Source organism: Molossus molossus, unplaced genomic scaffold (genome assembly GCF_014108415.1).
Source record: "Molossus molossus isolate mMolMol1 unplaced genomic scaffold, mMolMol1.p scaffold_m16_p_8, whole genome shotgun sequence".
NCBI lineage: Eukaryota > Metazoa > Chordata > Mammalia > Chiroptera > Molossidae > Molossus > Molossus molossus.
In genome coordinates, this window is record NW_023425402.1 from 82934701 (window position 1) to 82954982 (window position 20282).

General features: G+C 38.1%; 1 protein-coding gene across 1 annotated transcript in view; it reads left to right on the forward strand.

The window, feature by feature from the left end:
• Positions 1-20282, forward strand: part of LAMA2 (laminin subunit alpha 2) — a 403470-nt gene that overhangs the window by 353914 nt on the left and 29274 nt on the right. Inside the window, exons 50-55 of the mRNA XM_036247762.1 lie at positions 4480-4642; positions 5323-5467; positions 11558-11696; positions 13675-13686; positions 16506-16626; positions 19249-19416. Of these exons, the coding sequence (XP_036103655.1) occupies positions 4480-4642; positions 5323-5467; positions 11558-11696; positions 13675-13686; positions 16506-16626; positions 19249-19416 (748 nt within the window). The remainder of the gene's footprint in view (positions 1-4479; positions 4643-5322; positions 5468-11557; positions 11697-13674; positions 13687-16505; positions 16627-19248; positions 19417-20282) is intronic.

Genomic DNA, 20282 nt, shown 5'->3' on the forward strand with positions numbered 1-20282 from the left:
TTAGTGATTCAGGTTTCTTTGGATACATTTCCAAAAGTGGAATCACTGGGTCATAAAGCAGTTTTCATTTTAATGTTTTGAGGAAACTCCATACTGCTTTCCACAGTGGCTGCACCAATCAGCATTCCCACCAACAGTGCATGAGTGTTCCCTTCGCTCCACATCCTCGCCAACACTTGTTGTTTGTTGATTTATTGATGATAGCTATTCTGACAGGCATGAGGTGATATCTCATTGTGATTTTAATTTGAATTTCTCTGATGATTAGTAATGTTGAAGCATTTCTTTATATGTCTATGTCCTCCTTGAAGAAGTGTCCATTCAGTTCCTTTGCCCATTTTTCAGTCGGACTGTTTTCTTAGTGTTGAGTTGTTATAAGTTTTTTATAAATTTTGGAAATTAACCCTTTATCAGATGTATCTTTGGTAAATATATTCTCCTATTCAGTGGGTTGTCTTTTTATTTTGTAATGGTTTCCTTTACTGTGCAAAAGCTTTTTTAATTTTGATGTAGTCCATTTGTTTATTTTTCTTTTATTTCCCTTTCCCAAGGACGTATATCAGAAAAAATATTGCTATGAGAAATAGTTGAGATTTTACTGCCTATGTTTTCTTCTAGGATTTTTATGGTTTCGCTTTTTCTGAATCTATTGATATGATCATGTGATTTTTATTCTTCATTTTGTTTATGTGGTGTATCACATTTATTGATTTGTGAGTAATGTACCAACCTGGCATCTCCAGAATAAATAAATCCCGCTTGATCATGGTATGACCTTTTTAAAGTATTGCTCTTAAAGAGAGCTTTTCCTCAAACTAATTAAGCTTCAGGCCTCACAAAGCCTAGATTCACATCATTTATGTTTTAACAAAATATAGAACCTTAGTGCAATTTTTAGCTCCTGCAGAATTTTTAAAATAACACCTAAGGTTCTGTAAGTATTTCAAGTGTAAACCCACAGGTCTTAAAGATTCTGCTTAAATGGAAAGGAGAAAAAGGGCCAAGATAAGCCAGGAGAAACTGCCATAGTACACATCAAGTAAAAGAGAGGTTAGAATATAGGCATTTTAAAATATTTGACAAGCAAACAAAGCATATATACAGAATAAATATTCGTAGATGAATTTGAATAGGGGATATACAACAATTAGCTGGCAGTAGAGGATTTCTCAGCATAAAATACTTAGAGCCCACTAATCAACTTAGCCTATAATAGTTTTAATTATGTTAAATTAAATACATGGAAGCTTAATATGTACACGTAGCAACTCTAAAATCAATAGGTGCTAAGGAGTTTGCATTTTTTATTTTCAATTTAAAAGGCACATTTCAGGACCGGAACTCCCCATTAATGTGGTAGGGTGCACTTCACATATGTTTCTCAGCCATCTCCAGAGTTTCAGAGAAGAGAGTAACAAAATTCTCTCCCTGAAAGTTTTAACTTATAACTTCCTGTTTATTCTTGTTATTAAAGACTTGTCGGTGTGGCTGCGAGGACAGTTTGCAGTGGTTTGGTCAGTAATCTTCAACAGAATCGAACATACACTGCTGCCTGTAAAGTTCTTTCAATGTAACAAAAGCAACGAAGTCCGCGTTAATATTCTACTCACCAACAACACCAATTCCCTCTAAACATTTCTTTGGTAAACTTTTAAGTAGGATTTTTGAAAGCCTATTTATTAGCAAAACATCAAAAGTATTTAAATGTCTATTTGGCTGAGTGAATACAAATGTAATAGTATTCCTACATATATGTACAGGGTTGTTTTTCAGGCTACAGAGATTTACATTTACAACTTCCTGGTAGGAAGATGAATACAGCCCAGTCCTAGCCATCAAGAAATGTATAGCCAAGAAGAGAGGAAAAGAGAAATGCTGAAATAGTCAAAATATGAGACATAATAAAAATCCCTTTTAGAAGGTGCACTCTGAGTATACGATTATTCACACACTGGGTTGAGAGCAATCGAGATCTGCTTCACAGAGGAGGTGACGTTTGAGACGGGCCTTGACACAGAGTAAGAGTTCAAGAGAAGAGATGGCAGATAGAATGTGGAGAGTATTCTAGTCCCAGGGACAGGAGAGAGCAAAGTTAGGAAGGCTGGAAAGACTGTGTTTATAGAAAAGAGTGAGTCAAGTCTGTTCTGCTATATCACTTGCTTCATAACTGTGAATTCACTCATATAGGATTGGCAGATGGGAAAATGCTTTTGGAAAGGGCAGGAGTCACATAGGTTCATGCACAGCTCTTCCCGGCATATTAATGTCCGCACCCCCAAGTAAAGGCAGCTGAATGCAAAATGTATTCACACAGCTGAGAACACCACGCTCAGCAGCACGGGGCCCACAACGAGCCTGCACACAGTGCTTGGTCACCCATGAACCTGCCCTGGGTTTGGCCAAAACTCTGTCTTAGAAATGTTCCGTGCCCAGTTATCCTCCATAACTGTGTTTCATTTGGGGGAGGGGGGAAGTCTTATTTATTTATTTATTTATTTATTTATTTATTTATTTATTTATTTAATGTTTTAGCTCCGGCCATTTTTTCCCCACATCTCAATGTCACCAATTTAAAGCTAGACTTACCTGGTTTTGGCCAATGAATTAAGTGAAGTAGGCTTATCTATAACTGTATGTTTGGCTATTCTCAGCATAACACTCTTTCCTGCAGATTTGCCTTTTGCTTGAATAGGAGAATGTCCCATAGCGTCGGAATAGGAAGGGCTTAGAAATCATTCAGCAATCAAATTCTTTCAGCTCACATTTAAGAAATTGAGATCTGAAGGGTCTTAGATTCCACAGCAGACTCCAGAGTCCTTGCATCCAATTTGCTATTTTTACTATGATATGTTGAGGGAATAAATAGATCAAGGTCATAAGGACATTAAAGAATAAATATCCTTTATTTCGTACAAGAAAAATAAAATGTGATATTTTTGTTTTGCTTCTAATACTTCTTCTGACATTGAGGTTTTATGTTGTTTTTATTTTTGTTTTTTAAAGTTATAAGTAACAATCCATTGGGTCAAAGCATCCAGAAAACCGTCAGCTGCGACTCCTACATTCCTTTCTGGCTGTCACCCGTAGCATGGTAGATCTTAAAATTACAAAGATCTAATCATGAAAGATATAATAAGACTTTGCCCACTAGCCCATTATAATTTTTTCACTATTATTTTTCTCTTTAGCTAAGATTTCATGCAAATATAATCCTAGGTTCTTGTTATTTTACAGTGACATAACTATAATATCTCTCAATAGTTCCTCTCTACCCTCAAGTTATTGTAGCCCCCCAACTTTAGTATTCAAGTATATATGCTAATATGCAGATGTTTAAAGTTCAGAAAAAAACTCTGCAATTGAGATTTACTCTGTAATGACACCAATTAGATAAACAGATAGATAATAGATAAATGGTAGATAACCTCATTGAAAAAGAAATCTTTTAAAATGTTATATTGATAAGACTTATCTTAGATATTCTTTTTTTTTTTTTTTTATCCTCACCCGAGGACACTTTTCCATTTTTTGTACAGATAGAGTGGGAGGGAGAGAGAGGAAGAGAGAGAGAAACATCGACGTGAAAGGGACACATCGAGTGGCTGCCACCCCACGACCAACCAGGGCCGGGGACAAACTGCAACCGAGATACATGCCCTTAGCGGGAACTAAACCTGGGTCTCTCCGGACCGCAGGCCGATGCTCTAACCGCTGAGCCAAACCGGCCAGGGCTAGATATTCTTTAAATATCCATCAGTGTAGTCTCTGTTAGGCAATTTGCTCTCCTAAAATCTTCTTCATTCCAAACCATGGACCAGATTCTTCTGTGAGTCAGCATCATGTTGGACACTGAGATTGTGCCCGACACGGAGCCTGGCCCCTGGTTTCTAGCTGGTCTCATAGAGCTTACCTTCTAGAGAGGAGGACAGATCAACAAACACAGAGATAAACTGAGGCACCCTTCATCGTCTGACTCTAATCTGTCCCAGGAACACCTTTTAGACACTAAGTATTCAGAGAGTAGGGACCTATATTCTATTATGTTGGTTTTTTTTACAATGCTAAGTTTGTACTTTTTGACCACCTTCACCCACATCATCTAACGCCCTCCTTGCTATGTTATGTATATTAGAAATGTAACAATGCAGTCTTAGCCCATCCATTAACACCACTAGTTTGCACTGCTCAGATGCACTTAAACACCAATGTAATCATCTACCAAGTACGTTAGCAAAAAAGAAAGCATTTCAAACACAGTGGCCTAGTTACTAACTAGTGAAGTCCAGGTAAGAGATGGGGGTTTCTCGGTCTAGGGTGCTGGCGGTGGAGACGGAGAGACATGGAAGAACATATAGGAGATACATTTAATGTGGTTTCCGTCCTACAACAGGTTACAATTGAGTCTCAAAAACAGTTTGATATATTGAATATTGATGAACCAAGCAGACATCCTTTAATTCGTGTGAACTGTCCCTTCAGTCCTCAGGTGGAAGACAGTGAAGGGACTATTCAGTTTGATGGAGAGGGCTATGCAATGGTTAGCCGCCCCATTCGCTGGTACCCCAACATCTCCACGGTCATGTTCAAGTTCAGGACGTTTTCTTCAAATGCTCTCCTGATGTACCTTGCCACGAGAGACCTGGTAAAGATCTCTACAGCTGGTCTTCCATTGGAAATGCCTGTTTCCTTGCCCTAGTATTCCAGTACAAATACTAGTTACTGTTAGATTATCCATTATTGTTCAAAGGAGTCTGGGATGGCTGTGTGATAGCCAAGAGGGAGTGATGTAGATAGCACTTATATATTTTCATTGGTAACTTTAATTACAAATATAATTTAATTATTACTTCCTTTCAGTATAAGTCTCCATATAAACCTTCAAGAGAAGCACCCAGTAAAGATTACCCCAGTATGGAATCATGAAGTTGCAAGACTTCTTCCTTAGTCCTTTTCTAGAGACCTAAGTTAAAAGATGATTCTAAACATCCTCATTGTTTTTTCCATGTCAGTATTTCTTAGTAAATTCTTTCAGTGAATGTACCTTTCAGGTTGCTTAATATGCTTTCAAAGGAACCCACTTCATACTCCTGTCACGAAAGGATACATCCTAATAATTTGGTTGTGACCATTTGCACTGTAATATTACACCCGCAAATATTCGCAAGATAGTAATACCAATGCTATTTTCAAAATAGAGTTCAATTACAGGTCAGTACATTCAGTAATTTAATCATCAGGCCCTGTTTTAAGCCCCACAAAGAAAGTGACTACCCACATATTTCTCTGTATCTAATCACTGGCATATCTTTACTCTATTAATAGAAAGATTTCATGAGTGTTGAGCTCACTGATGGGCACATAAAAGTCAGCTATGATCTGGGTTCGGGAATGGCTTCTGTTGTCAGCAATCAAAACCATAATGACGGGAAGTGGAAATCATTCACCCTCTCAAGGATTCAAAAACAAGGTGAGTTTCTATGGTAAGAATGCACTCGGAGCCTTAATCATGCTCTCCAAAGCTCTCATGTACCTAATCATGAGGAAGGCCCTGTCTGTAATTGCAGGTACTCACAAATGCTGGGAGAAACTGATCCAGTCATTTCTTTGGCTTAGATTATAGGTGGTTCAGGTGAGACATGACTGATTGAAGAGCTCCAATGGTTTTCTGTCATTTTCTTTTGAAACTGAGAGCTTAATTTAAGAGCATAAAACTGTCTTACAAGTTGTAAAATTATATCCTGTAGTAGGTCTGAAGAGGTTGTATGCCTTTTTTTCTTCTTCTTATTTTGCCAAGAAGTTTGCTTTAGAATGGCCCACAGGTAGCATTTGTAGGGGTTGTTAGAGCACAGCTACCGGTTCTTTGCTTTTTTAAAATGCCAAAATTTGTGTGTGCAAATAAATGATTAAGGGTAATGTAACATTTTTATGGTTCAATGATATTTCAAAAACACATCCACAAACATTTAATTGGTTCATATAAGCAAGTATCGTTTTCTGATATTAGAGAAAGGGAAACATAGACTCAAACGTCACAGAGATATGTATATAATGTCTAACCAAGACAGAAATCCAAGTCTATTAGGTCTTAGAGTGCTGCTATTGTTATTTAAGTGTAATTCTCCTAATTCTGTGTACTACAGCATTACCAATATCTTCAAATGAAACTTTGATACTTCTGTTTACATAATTAGCCCTAATTCATTTTGACATGACAATATGACATTTTGTGGAAATTTAGGTTTAACTTTGCCCCATACTTCACTACTGCATTTAACAAACATCTTCCAAGCACCCAGTAAGTACTATGCAGGAACTAAATGAAGTCTATGATGAGTTCTTAACTTCAAGGAGCTTGTAGTCTAATGGGGTGAAAGACAAGCAGAACAATGGTTAGAAGACAGAAAGCTACTTGCTCTGTAGAGATATGCCCAGCAGGCTAGGATCTCAGAAGACGGAGGCATTTAAGTCAAACAGAAGATCTCTGCTCCTAGGGGGATACCCCTGAGGTGCATTCGGGAGTTGAGTTCTCTGGATAAAAAGCACTCTTTGACATTGCAGAGAAGCGGAAGTCTGGAGTGCCCCAGCGAGGACAACACATAATGCATCCTTTTCCACCTGTTCCTCGCTGGAATATGAGGCCCTGGAGAGACTCCCTGTTTGGGTGAAACTGGCAACTGGCAGTGTGCTTGTATAGACGGGAATGCTGTGGATCCCTGCACGAGAGGCAGGGCGGGCTGCGTGCAGAGGAGCTAAGAATGTTCAACTCTGGCCCCACATCTCCCAAACTTCTTTACTCACCCAAATCCTTCCGTCCCTACAGTGCTAGCACTCTGCTGAACACACTTAGGGAAATGCTGTAGTAACAGACAAGTAAACCTGCAGGCTAATGGGATGGATGTGGACATAAAATGATCAGCTGAGGCGAGAGAGATACAGAGCCAGTTCATAACGGGCCTTATGAGATAAACTAGTGAGTGTCAAGTTGATCCTGAAAGCTACAGGGAACCACTAAGAGTTTTAATCGAGGGTGTGACACCATCACACCATCCAATTTGTGCTTTAGTCGGTCCTTTAGCAGCAGTTCAGCAGGTAGATTTGTGCCAATTTTGGATGCTGCCACGATCTGCAATCGACCAGGTGAAGAATGAGGCGCGTGACACCATGAGAACTGCGAGGAAAGAATGCAGTTGAAAGATATTAAGCATTTTTAAGTTGAGGAGCTGTATGATATACTCAATATGAAGGCTAAGTTTAAAAAAAGAAAAAAAAAGATCAAGAATGATTACTTTTTTATTTTGTTTTTGTTTAAAAAGCAAGAATATGTCAGTGCCATTTACCAAGCTATTGGTTACAGGAAAAAGAATCGGTTTCATAGAAGAGATGCTGAGTTTATGTTGGACATGTTGTGTTAAAGGTACTCTTACTGTCTGCAGCAGCCTAGGAAGCTGTGTAATCGGCAGGTGACTGGTTGTGTGTGCTGGGGGTCAGCAGAGCTCTAGGAGAGAGGTGAATAACTAGGAACCATCATCATGTTTTAGATAGTTGTAGCTGCATAGGCATGAGAAAAATCAGCAGTTATAGCTAGAATAAGACGATCCAAAGCCCTGAAGCAAACGGCAGTACTGAAGCGACATAGTAAAGGGAGACACCACAAAGAGGGCGGTGAAGAAATAAACAAAAAGAAGGAAAAAGGAACAGATTTTCAGCAGATCAAACTGAAGACAGAGTGACCAATAATAGGACCCAATAATAGTCCAAGCTGGAGATGAATGATAGCTTCAAATAAGAGTTGCAGTGGGATATGACACCAGGGAAATGCAAAATAAATCCGCAGTGTGATAGCACTGGACAGTCATTAGAATGTCTGTAATGAAAAAGACTGATGTACCCAGGGCTGGCCAGATGTGGAGCAGCTGAAACTCCCCTCCACTGCTGATGAGGATGTAAAAGGGTACAGCCACATAAGACAGGTTGGCAGTTTCTTAAAAGGTTAAATATACACCTACCATATGAACTAGCCATTTCACTTCGAAGAATTACCCAAGACACACAAAGGCACATAGTCATTCCAAGACTTCTACAGAATGTTCATAGCGCTTTTATTTGTGATGCTCAAAAAAATAAATCAGAAAACAACTCAAACATCAATCAGCAGGTGGATGGATATACAGATTGTTGCATACCCACACAATGGAATAATATTTAACAATAAAATAATGAACTTTTAACATGCATATAACATGGATGGATACCAAAATAATCTGGTTGAACAAAAAATAATACATTAATGTAAAATTATTTAGAAAATGCAAATGAACCTATAGTCACAAAAAGCAGATAGAGGCTACTGTGGATGGGGTTCTGTAGGAAGGGACAGGAAGGAAGGATGACAAGGCATAAGCGAACATTTGGGGTGATGGACATGTTCATTCTCCCAATTCATCCCAGTGATGGTTTCATGGATATACACATCTCAAAAACTGTCAAGTTATACACTTTAAACATAGACAAATTATATTATGTCAATGCTATGTTGAAAACTGTTTTTAAAAATAAGACAGATATTAGAGATGAAATTAGTTGGGCTGTTTTTTATTGACTGGATGTGGAATTGTGAGGAGAAAGTTAAAATGACTCCAATTTAGAAGACTGAGTGGAGGTCATAGTGCCACCAATTAAATAAATAACATAGATTTAGAAATCAACAGGCCATCATTTTGGTTTGAAATATGTTTAGTTTGAAGTACTTAGTGGGTAACCAGATAATGGCACCTCACTTGTTAAATGTAGATTTTTAGGTGAAAATCAGGCTCACACATATGTATTTTAGTTGTTACCATTTAGTAAGCAGACAGAAACTCGAGGTTACCCAGATAGCCAAACCCTAAGAAGTGGCCAGATGAAAGCACATTAGGAAACAAACATTTCAGAAGTGTTGAAAGAAAGAGGTCCGGGGAAGGAGGCTGCGACTGATGTTGGAAAGGACGAAGAAGCAGGAGAGTTTGGCTTGCGGAAGCCGAAAGAGGAGACTCCCTGAAGGAAGGAAATGTCAACAGTATCAAATGCTGCATAGATATGGACTAAGATAAGGACAAAAGGACCCCACTGGGTTTGGAGGTAGGGAGGTCACTTGGATTTTAGCAAGATCAGGTTCCACAGATAGGACAGGGATAGGAATTGTTCCTATTCAGTGGCCAGATTAGTTGTTCTACGTGAATTGTTCTTAGTTGGTAAAAGTACTTGAAATCCCAGGGCTTCCTACAGCAGGCATTCCCCACCTTGTCTGAGAGTCGATTAGAAGAACCCCAGTCTACTACCAAGACGAGTTTGCCAGATCCCCGCAAGTGCATCGAGATGGGTCACTTAGAAAGACCATGTAGAATTCCAGTGGACTCGGAGAGAAAAGGCAAGAATTGCCAACGTGAAAACAATTCGTTTACAACAACTCAGCATTGATGGTAAAGTGCTGGTTAAGCCCTTACTGTGTGGAGTAGTTAATAAAGCCCTATTTCCCTGCTTACCCATAAATGATGTCTGGACTCATCAACACTGAAATTGTACGTTAATAGCTATCCTGTCAGGGAGAGAAATAGGGCAAGAAGTAAAAGCAAGTGTTAGCATTTCATTGCAGTAACCATTTCATTGCAGTAACCATTTCATCGCTCGCTCTCATGAAGGACAGAGTGAAGTCCTTCCTTTAAATCAGTAAAAATATGCCATCCTGTGTCTCTCTGCTGGAGTTAATGCTTGGGCCAGTGAGTTTCAATTCAATTGTGTTTCTGCTCTTTAATCAGTTTTTTCTTAGAATGACTTCTAAAAATGCATATATTCACCGAGGGATGCGGAGGAGAACTACGGCCGTCACTGGCTTGCCTGAGATAGAGGCAGAATCTCATTTCACAGACACCATTAAAATATGTGCCAGGTCTGTAGAAAGAGGCTATTTTTATGTTCCAGTCAACAGCCCGTATGAAAACTTCTTTGCAGAGCTGAATAAAAAGGAATATGTATGAAAACGTCTTGAAAACAGTTTTTTTTTTTATTTAGGCCACTAGGCAGGTCAAAAATATAGGTGTGCATGAAATTAATATGTGTATAAGAGTAATTAAAGCTTAAAATCTTAATTTGCTCAAATATTCTTAATTAGACAGTTCTTTTTTAGGGTTTTTTTGTTGTTTGTATGTTTTTACAAAACTCTGATTAGAGGATATGAGGTCTTGATAGGTTTGGGTATTTTATTTTGGTCATTTTTAAATTCAATTATTTGTAACGTTTTATTGAAGATATTTTCGTTTGGAATGAAAGGGCGACAGATTACAGTGGAATTTGGAGTTTGATATTTTGTTTTCCAAGGAACACTATTCTAAAAAATGATGAGTTGAGGGAAGGTAATTATGTTTCACGGTCAAATAAATGTAGAAAAGACTTATTGCTCTGTGTCTCTGTTGGGGCATGGCATTGCATATCAGCACGGTGAAAAATATGAGCAGACGTAAAACCAAGATATATGTTTAATTTTTTCTAATCCAGTGTTTATTACATTGATTTGAACCAGGAACATTCAAGAAACTAGCTTTCCAAAGAGTAAACATTTAGACATACCATTATAATCCATTGGTTCAAATGGCCATTGTCAGACCCTTGCTAACTCAGATCCCAGATCAAGCACAAATGCAGAGGCCAAAGCTGTCACGGTCATGAACTAAGGTCTCAGTATGCTTCGAGGAGCCGAAATGTAGTATGTGAAGCCAAGAGAGCCTGACCCTAAGCAAATATGAGGGTGAGAATCCACATCATCCAGAAAGATCCCCGCTTGACTCTTCAGAATAAAAGAGGAAAATCAGTGAGAGAAGTGTTCCCATCCACAGGCGGGACAAGGCAGTTTAAACAGAGAAGTGGCTCTCTTTTCTCCTTTCTGTTTCTGAATTCTTATGCTCATCCTATTCGAAATACCTTCAAGATCTGAGAGAAGAGCAATAAGGCTCGAAGACTGTACTCCCTCTCTCAGCAGTCAGCCTCCTTCATCTCGCATGTAATTTACAATGTACATGGACCCCATCATCTTGCAAAACCAAATGTCCCCACCTCTCGCGCACAGCCATCCTGTCCGCATTACTTTGTGAGGGAGCCAAAGCACAGTACTTGTGTGGATACTGAAATGCACAGAAGGAGCCACAGATTCAGGATATTAATAAACTAACTCCTCATTAGATATTTACCTTAGTATTAGTTATCTTACTTTATTTTCTAACTATTGATCTATATTTCAGAAAACTATGTCAAATGTGTCTTTGGTGTTCATCTATCTCAACTTCTCTCTTTTTACATGACTGGTTTGCCTTCCCTGGTGTTCAGGATATCATTTTCACACTCTCTGTGAATAGTTTAATATTGTGTTTTATTGATGTTTTTGTTACCGCAATTATTAAATAGTGCAAGTACTTGAGAAAGTCAATGTTAACTTGAGTATTAAAGTAAATGTATCTTGAAGTAACAGTGATGATATATATAAATGTTGGAAGGCTCAAATAAAATGTTAAACTTCTCTCTCTTACAGCCAACATATCAATTATAGATATAGATACTAACCAGGAGGAGAACATAGTAACTTCATCTTCTGGAAACAACTTTGGTCTTGACTTGAAAGCGGATGAGAAAATATATTTTGGTGGTCTGCCAACACTAAGAAACTTGAGGTAATTTATTGTGTCTTCAGAGCTAAAATTAAGTTTTAATTAAGTGGCCACTATGTTCATGAAAGTTCTGAAGTTTAATTACAACAAGAATGTCATATAACCATTTGTTGCAGAAAGACTTAATCAAAAAATCATGTTGTGTGTTAGAACAATGCCAGGATTTAGAAACCAAAGGATTAATTTGATATTTTTGTTGAAGAGAGAGATGGGAATCACGGTTTCCCTTATATTCACCTGATGAAAAGAATTTTAGAATTAAAGGTGGAAACTACAGTTGAACGTGGATCTTGTAGTCACTGTTCTTGCACATTCACTGCAGATAACAGCACACTGACACTGCCTGGCGATCTCAAAGTGACTCAGTGTCCTGGGTGCTGTGAGTGTAACCTGTTTTATTGCTAAGCATTAGCACAATCGTGGGTATGGGAGCGTTCCCATGTGCCTAATGCTGAAGCTGCATGAGTTATTCTCATGGCCATGTCAACCTTTTTTTTTTTTTAATTTCATGTGGTTTTTAGATTGTAGGATGGGAAGCTGTATTGATCTCATAGTTTAGTTAATTCAAAAAATAAATAACAGATAACTAAAAAATGTTAGAAATATTTCATGTTGTATTTAACTAATTTATTGCTTGTTATAAAAACGTCTTGTAAAAAATAAAAGTTATAGAGTGTTGGTGCTTAATAAATGTTAAATGAATTAAATTAAAATTGGGTCAATTGGTATGGTTAAACCGTAAGAGTTTACGACGAATACAGACAATCATGTTTTTAATTTTTTGTATTGTTTTGTTTAGTTTTGAATGGTTAAATGGTCCTGTTTAAGTGTTACTGCTCTAAAGATGTGTTACAATTGGAAGGATCTAAGAATAACTGAAATCTATGGTGGTCAATTATTTACATGTTGTCCAAATGGGCAATGAAACCAGTCTCGTTTTATGATAGCTAGCATGCAGACTGGAGTTTACTCTTTTCCCTGTATCTAAGCTCACAGACCAGGCAACTGTGTAATTATAAGTCTTTCAAGGTATAACTTGATAAGCTTTGTGGATATAAATAAATTGATCTACATTAGAAGGTTTTTGTGTTAGGAATATAGATTTAAAGTGTCTGGTCAGAAATATCATTGCAGATCAAATGTATTTGAATAGTGACCTAGTTACTAATCATTCAGCAAGTGTTTATTGAGCATCTGCTGTGTGCCGGGTACCATATAAGTACTACGGGTCCAGCAGTTATTGGAGTCTAAGATTACTTTGCAAGATCATTAACTAAATTCTCTATGAGTGAATTAAATATAGTCAGAATAAGGCTATATAAACATAGCTATATGTATTCCAGTAAACACTTGATTTTAATTACCATAAATGATTTTTAGGAATGATCTACCAAGATGTATATGTTGACTTTATTGAGATGAGTATAGGTGTTAGTTTTCAGACTATATGACTAATGAGTCTCTATTACTAAAATGTTTTTACTTTCACAATCCAGTATTTTAAAGTATAATATTTCCATGATGTGGCACATTATATCAAAAACAATCTTTAGACGTATATTCATGACTAGTCAAGGAGTCAGGCATTCATAGTTCACTGTTATTTTGCCCACAGACAGGATCTTAATATGATAAAGTTCAAAAGATGTGGTCAACATAAATTATTTTTACATGTATTAAGTTCAAGCTTTTTGAGAGACAATATTTATGAGCAACTCATAAGATGGATTACTTTAAAAATTCATATTTCAAAATAAAAATTTTCCAAGAGAATAGTGTGGGACATGGTCATCTTTGGATTCCAATTACACCACGGTCAAGGCATAGGTCTGTTTTCTGTTCTGATAATTTTTAAATTCCTTTCCTTTGAAGATCCCTGTGAGATGCTTTTAAGAAAGATTTATGATTAAAGTTTAGTTTACTAAATGAAAATGCAATTATAAGTAAACTCTGTTTTTTCTCTCTCTTCCCTTTGACCTAGTATGAAAGCAAGGTAAAATTTAAATTTATGCATGCCTTCTTCAAGTGCATGGGTTGGGGTAAATGTGGCTTCTTAGATAAAGCAACAGTGCAGAAGCAGAGCGACAACTATGCAGCTTTATTCCTAGTTCATTTCAGGAGCAAGTAATGCATTTTGAGATAGTCCTCATGCTGCCCTTTGTTTACAAAACCGTTGCTGCTCACCCCCCATCAACTGGGCTACAAATGGATTTGTTTCCCCAGCCACAGTGACAGATTTGCTCTGCTTATTTGTTCAGCTGCCCACGCACAGCGCCCCTCGTGGCCACACTCAGCAGCACACGCACGCAGGGCAGCTCGCTGGTCAGGTTTATGGGCACTACCTAGTTCTGGGGAGGAGAGCAAAAGCAGCCTCTTGGGTTGATCCCCGGACTCTGGTCTCATACCACACTGCTGAACAATTGACCTGTGCCCACATGCTTACCACTGCCTTGTTGCTTTTTGCAAGCCTGTAAATACACAAATGTTTACGCGGCCCTTGCACCTCTTGGCAAAGTTGCTTATGTGTCGCCGTGTTTATTTAGAATTAGGTCTGGAGCCAGATAAAAGGAATCTCTGGAAATACTGTTTATTCCGATGCTTGCATTAACGGTGAAGAAGTCTGTGGACAGCCCCCTTAGCTTCTCAGGAGCATTTGAATTCCTGTTTGCAGAGAGGTGTCAGCCCGGAAGCTGGGAGCAGCAGGTCTCGGTGGCCCATCAGACCCCAGAGACAGGCAGGCAGGCTCACACCGGCCAGAACTCAAGCCTGGCGTTTTGGTATCTCAGAGCCAAACTGTGCCATATTTCTGAAAAAGAGATAATGAAACTGAATTAATCCAAGAAATTTTTAAAGCAGAAACTAGACTTTTAATACCAGAAACGAGAATATGTAGAAATGGAAGTGTAAAAATAAATAATCCAAGTTGTTTTTGTCACGATACAGTAATGAGACCAATGGAGCTGTTTGCTGAGATGGCAAAAAGCGTGTGCAATGGAAATGCACGCTAATAAAACTCTGGAATGACACTATGTAGCTTTGTAATTTTGCCTTGGAGGCAAGCGGAGGAAAGAAACAGAGGCCTGTGGTTACCATTAGGAGTCTGATCACCATATGTGATTGTTTATCCCCTGTGATTTTCATAACATTGAACTTGCTAAATCACTGTATTTTGAAGTGGTTCTTTGATTTCCATGAAACAATGAACTAGATATCTTGTAAGAGTGACTTTCTTTATTGATAAAACCTCTGAAAAACAGTGATAAATCAGTCTTTCTCTAAAAGGAAATACAGAAACAAATGAACACTGCAAATGAAGTTCACCCATTCCTCCCTTTATACAGTAAGAATATAAGCAAGATCCTCACCCTCCAGTTGGGCATGCTCTGCATAATAACCAACTAACTTAACAGAGGAGAAACCCTTAGGAACAAGGGGAAATGATAAAATAAATAAATAAATAAATAAATAAATAAATAAATAAATAAATAAATAAATAAAGCAATTCCAGAGAGAGAGAGAAAGAAAACAGGACAAATACCTGGCATGACATAAATCACTTGATATACACTTCCAGGGTCTGATTTGCTTTCCCACCTGTTTTTCCTCATGCCCATATGTTTTTTATTAAGACAAAAAAGGGAATCTGGCACCATAGGACAATGTGCAGAGATTAATTATTATCCTAATAAGAATAATATTTTAGTGTCAATTGAACAGCTTTTACAGATACAAAGAAAGTATTATTTTTTTTCTGTTACTATAGATTTGCACTGTTCAATTTGGTAGCCACTAACCACAGTAGCTATTTAACTTTAAATTAAATAATGATACTCAGTTTCTCATTCACATAAGCTACAATTCAAGTGCAGGTAGTGACAGGTAGCTAGTAACTACGGCCTGAATAACGCAGAACAGAGTATTTCCATCATCAGAGAAAGTGCTGTTGAACAGCACTGCTATAGACCAAATCAAGAAGTTTCATCATTCTTAACATGCCACTAGCTTATTTTTAGTGAGCATTTACTATGTGCTAACATGTTTATCCCTTTTTCAGAAGTAATCAGCTAAAAGTAAATGTTCAGGTGAATAATAATGTCTGAATGCCAGTAATATTTTATTTTTGAAATAAATGTTTGCAGATTAGTATCCTAAATTTTGAGCAATATTTTATTTAACTTTTTGGGGATGTAGTTCAATTATGCTGCCTATGCCATTGTCTGCTCTTTGATGCAAAAAGGAATATGTTCATTATGCATATAAAGAATGCAAGAAGTCATTTCATTCCTGTTCCTTGTAGTATTTAAATGCTATGGGGAAAATTATTTTTTATTTAAAAAACTTTTTTTCCTTTATTGATTTTAGAGAGGAAGGGAGAGGGAGAGAGAGAGAGGAACATCGATGATAGAGAACATTGATTAGCGGCCTCCTACATGCCTTCCATTGGGGATTGGGCCCACAATCCAGGCATGTGTCCTGACTGGGAACCAAACCAGTGACCTTTTGGTACATGGGTTAACGCTCAACCATGAAGCCACACCGGCCGGACAGAAGATTATTTTTTAAAAGGAGAGGAAGACTAAATACATAAAGATTCCTTCTCAGGATGGTGTTAACTTCCACTTACTCCAACCAGGAGAAGGTGGAAGTATAGCTTGCTGGGTACATGTGTGTGTGTGTGTGTGCACAGACTGACAGACAAGTGCCTGCCTGTGCGTCAGTTTGCGCGACATAGCTTGCGTCCAAGAGCCACAGACACTACACTGCCCTTGTCCTAATCATGCTGCCTTTGTTTTCCATGTAACTTTTCCACAGGCCAGAAGTAACTTTGAAGAAATATTCTGGCTGCCTCAAAGACATTGAAATTTCAAGAACTCCGTATAATATACTCAGTAGCTCTGATTATGTTGGTGTTACCAAAGGATGCTTGCTGGAGGTTGGTTTCTTCTTATTGGCTTCCTAAATACATTCCTATCAGACTTCACTGACTTAGTTTGGGTGCTCTTACAGAGACAGTCCCTTGTTAGTATGTTTTAAATTCCTACTGACCCTAGTCTTAGCTGTGTGCAGATGATGACGCAAGATTGAAGCACTTCTTTAGATTACTGTAATCAACGGAACTTAGGAAATGGTATCATGCAGACGCTCCAGCGTGAGCCAATTTCCCACATGTAGAGTACTTCAGGGAACATATCTTTAATATTAATCTCTTTTCTGGTTCTCTCTCCCTATCCAACACTACTTTTCCCTTTTCCTCATTTTTGTCATCTATTTTAGATTTATTTTATTTTTATGTGTTATACATAGCTTTCCTGGGATGTGTTAGGTGTTTACACAAGTATAGCTAGTAATAATTACACCACAATCATGAGCGCATAGCATCTTGTCCACAGCGTGGAAGTCAAACCTCCTCTTCTTTGAAAATGGCACAGACTGGGGACCATCTACAAAGTCTTATTTTTGTCACGGCTGCGAAGTCCCTTGTTATTGGCTACCTTCATTGTCTTCTTTGTTACCAAAGCAGCCCAGCAACCCCCTGATTCCACTTGACTATTCTGCCCTGATTCCTCAATAGGGGCTAACCTGTGGAAAAGAGAAACGTAGGTCCCACCTCTGCTCTCTTAAAATATCTATAAGCAAGAGGCCAACAGTCATTAGCAAATATCAGAATTTTATTGCCCTGGCCAGTTTGGCTCAGCAATTAGAGCATCGACCCGCGGACCAGAGAGTCCCGGGTTCAGTTCCTGCTAAGGGCACATACCTCAGTTGCAGTTTATCCCCGGCCCCGGTTGGGGTTGTGTGGGTGGCACCGGTTGATGTGTTCCTCTCACGTTGACGTTTCTCTTTCTCTCTTCCTCCCCCTCTCCCTCCAACTCTATCTGAAGATAAATGCAAAAATGTCTTCAGGTGAGGATAAAAAAAAAAATTTATGAGAATTCTAAAAGTGATGTTTGTTTACCAAAAAAGTTAAAGATATCATTCTTATAACATGGTAATTGCCCTGATATGACACAACTATTCATTCTAGCTGCTTCCTCCAACTACAATTATTATAAAGTATTATGATGGGGAATAAAGAGAGAACAGGGAAAAAGAAAGAGAGAATCCACCACTGCACCATCAGCTTTAACGACTGGAACAGCACTTTCAGGGTCTTCATTGTCATAGTTACAGGCTCCAGTTTGCAGTTAGCAATGACGAACACCCTGAGAAAGTTGGGAATAAGGAAAAAGGAAATGCACACAGGATTGAATCGCTAAGAATCCATACTCGCCTCTTCAAGAGAGTTTTACTGAGAGTTTGTGCCTTCCAAAGCCTAACTGATTCACATGCAGAAGATATACACATGAGGATGGAAAACTGTCCAGAAAATGAATGGCTTATAGGTGTGGAAATAATGATTCTGTAAAGGCACTTTTCAGTAACCAGGAATTATTTTGCAACTAAAATATGAGGTAGACATTTGATGTGGATAAATAGTGAACAGAATGCACAGTAGTTTTATCTGAACTCTCCAAAACTCTATGTTTTGAAAATTGGAATAGAAAATAGATTATATATTTTACAATGCGTGTGTCACTTACCTGGAACTGAAACACTGTGGGGATAAATACCCTGCCTTAAAGGAGTCCTTACTTTGACTCCAGGAAAATCCAGGACTTTTAAAATGAGCATTTTAAACACTCTAAATGCCCAAATTCATGGGCTTGCTTAAATACATCCTAGCATGTTTATAAATGAAATCTCCTCCTGCCATTAAAAATGATGAGTAGATCTATGTTTACTGACAGAAAAGTATCTTCCACAACTGTAGTGAAAAGAAGTTACAAATGAATGTGCCTGTCATGATTCAGTTCCAATATAGAAAGGAGAAGAGAGGAAGTGGGCAAAGTTGTGAAAGATGAATGAATGAATGAACGAATGAATGATAAACTATATGCTTCTGCATGGCTCTGGGATGGGGTGATTTTTACTTTCTCCCTTCTGCATTTTGTGACTGTTTTAATTTTATTTTTATCAAGAATAAGGATACTATTTTCATGTTGAGAAGAAAATGGGACCATGAGATGGGTGGTTCATGTGTTCTTAAGATTCCGATTTTTAAAATTATCCTAGAGTGTACTTATACATTTGATCGCGATGAGCACCATTCCCTTGGCGCATCACTGGGGAGGAACTCAGAACAGGATCATGGTATACTCAGCTCTGAAACATTAACAAATAGTTGCTTGAGGCTATTCAAGGGATCAATTAGAGTGCAAGGGAGATTTAGCAAGGTCGATTTAAACCAAATAAAAATTTATCAGTAATAATCTATATTTTACATCCAAAGCTGTAGAATGAAGACAGAGGGCAGGATGTTTATTTTAACCCAAACTGCTCAGAAAATTTAAGTCAGAGCCAGAAGTGGCATTTCATCAGCTGCTCTTAAGCTCTCCACGTGACTATGGATTTTCATGCTTTCTGAAACTGCCATGTACTTCGTAATGTTGAGTCCACTGAGGAAGGAGAGCGAGGCAGAGAAATTAATTTAAATGCCCCTTCCTTTTACCCGCAGAATGTTCACACAGTTAGCTTCCCCAAGCCTGGTTTCGTGGAGCTCGCCCCGGTGCCGATTGATGTGGGAACAGAAATCACCCTGTCCTTCAGCACTAAGAATGAGTCTGGGATCATCCTTCTGGGGAGCGGAGGGACGCCTCGGAGAAAACGAAGACAAACCGGACAGGTACCCTCACACCTAGCTAATATTTTCCCTAATGCTTATATAAAACAATTACTGAACAAAGAGATTGGCGAGCCATTTAGGGTTTACAAATTGTTCTTCTGTTTTTAGATGTTCTACTATCATCTTAGGACAGTTATTTCCACTAGGATTTTCCTGTTGGTCAATTCCAGGGGCATTCACTTATATTTGCACCTATACTTCATATGGGTTTATCATATGCATATATAAAGAGAGAAAGCTTAAAATGTATTCAAATTATATTAATATTTTCTTGTCTGGAATTCCAATTCCTTATCAGATCTGTAGATATCCATCGAGGGTCCCTTAAATGTAAATGTCTTCTAGGATCAGTGTCCCAGTTTCATAACCAACACGATGTCTGTAGTCCATTGGAGCTCCCTGCTCCACCCTCTTTGGATGCAAAGAAGGCAGAGGACGGTCCTGAGGCAGACAGAACACAGCGAACACAGGCAGGATATGGGCCACGCTCAGTCTCCCTCGTGGCGTTAAAAGAAAGCCTACACAGTGCCTGCTTTGTAAGAGTATCAACTTCCATTTTCACACGTCGAGCTGTTTGAGTCTGTCAAAAGCTATCTTTTAGTTCCCCAAATCTACACACCCTAACTCCTTACTGCCTTGATATTCCTTCACTACTTTTATGCATATTTTTTAAATAAAATATTTTCCACCTAATCTAGTTTTTCTCAGTGAAATGGTTCAGAGGAATAAAACGTAATTTCTTTATGAATTAAAGTTTTAAATATAAAATGAGAAAACTAAACATTTATAGAAAAATACATTAAAAGATAACTTTTGACCTTGAGGAAGGGAAGGATTTACTGAACAAAACAAGATAATAAATTTAT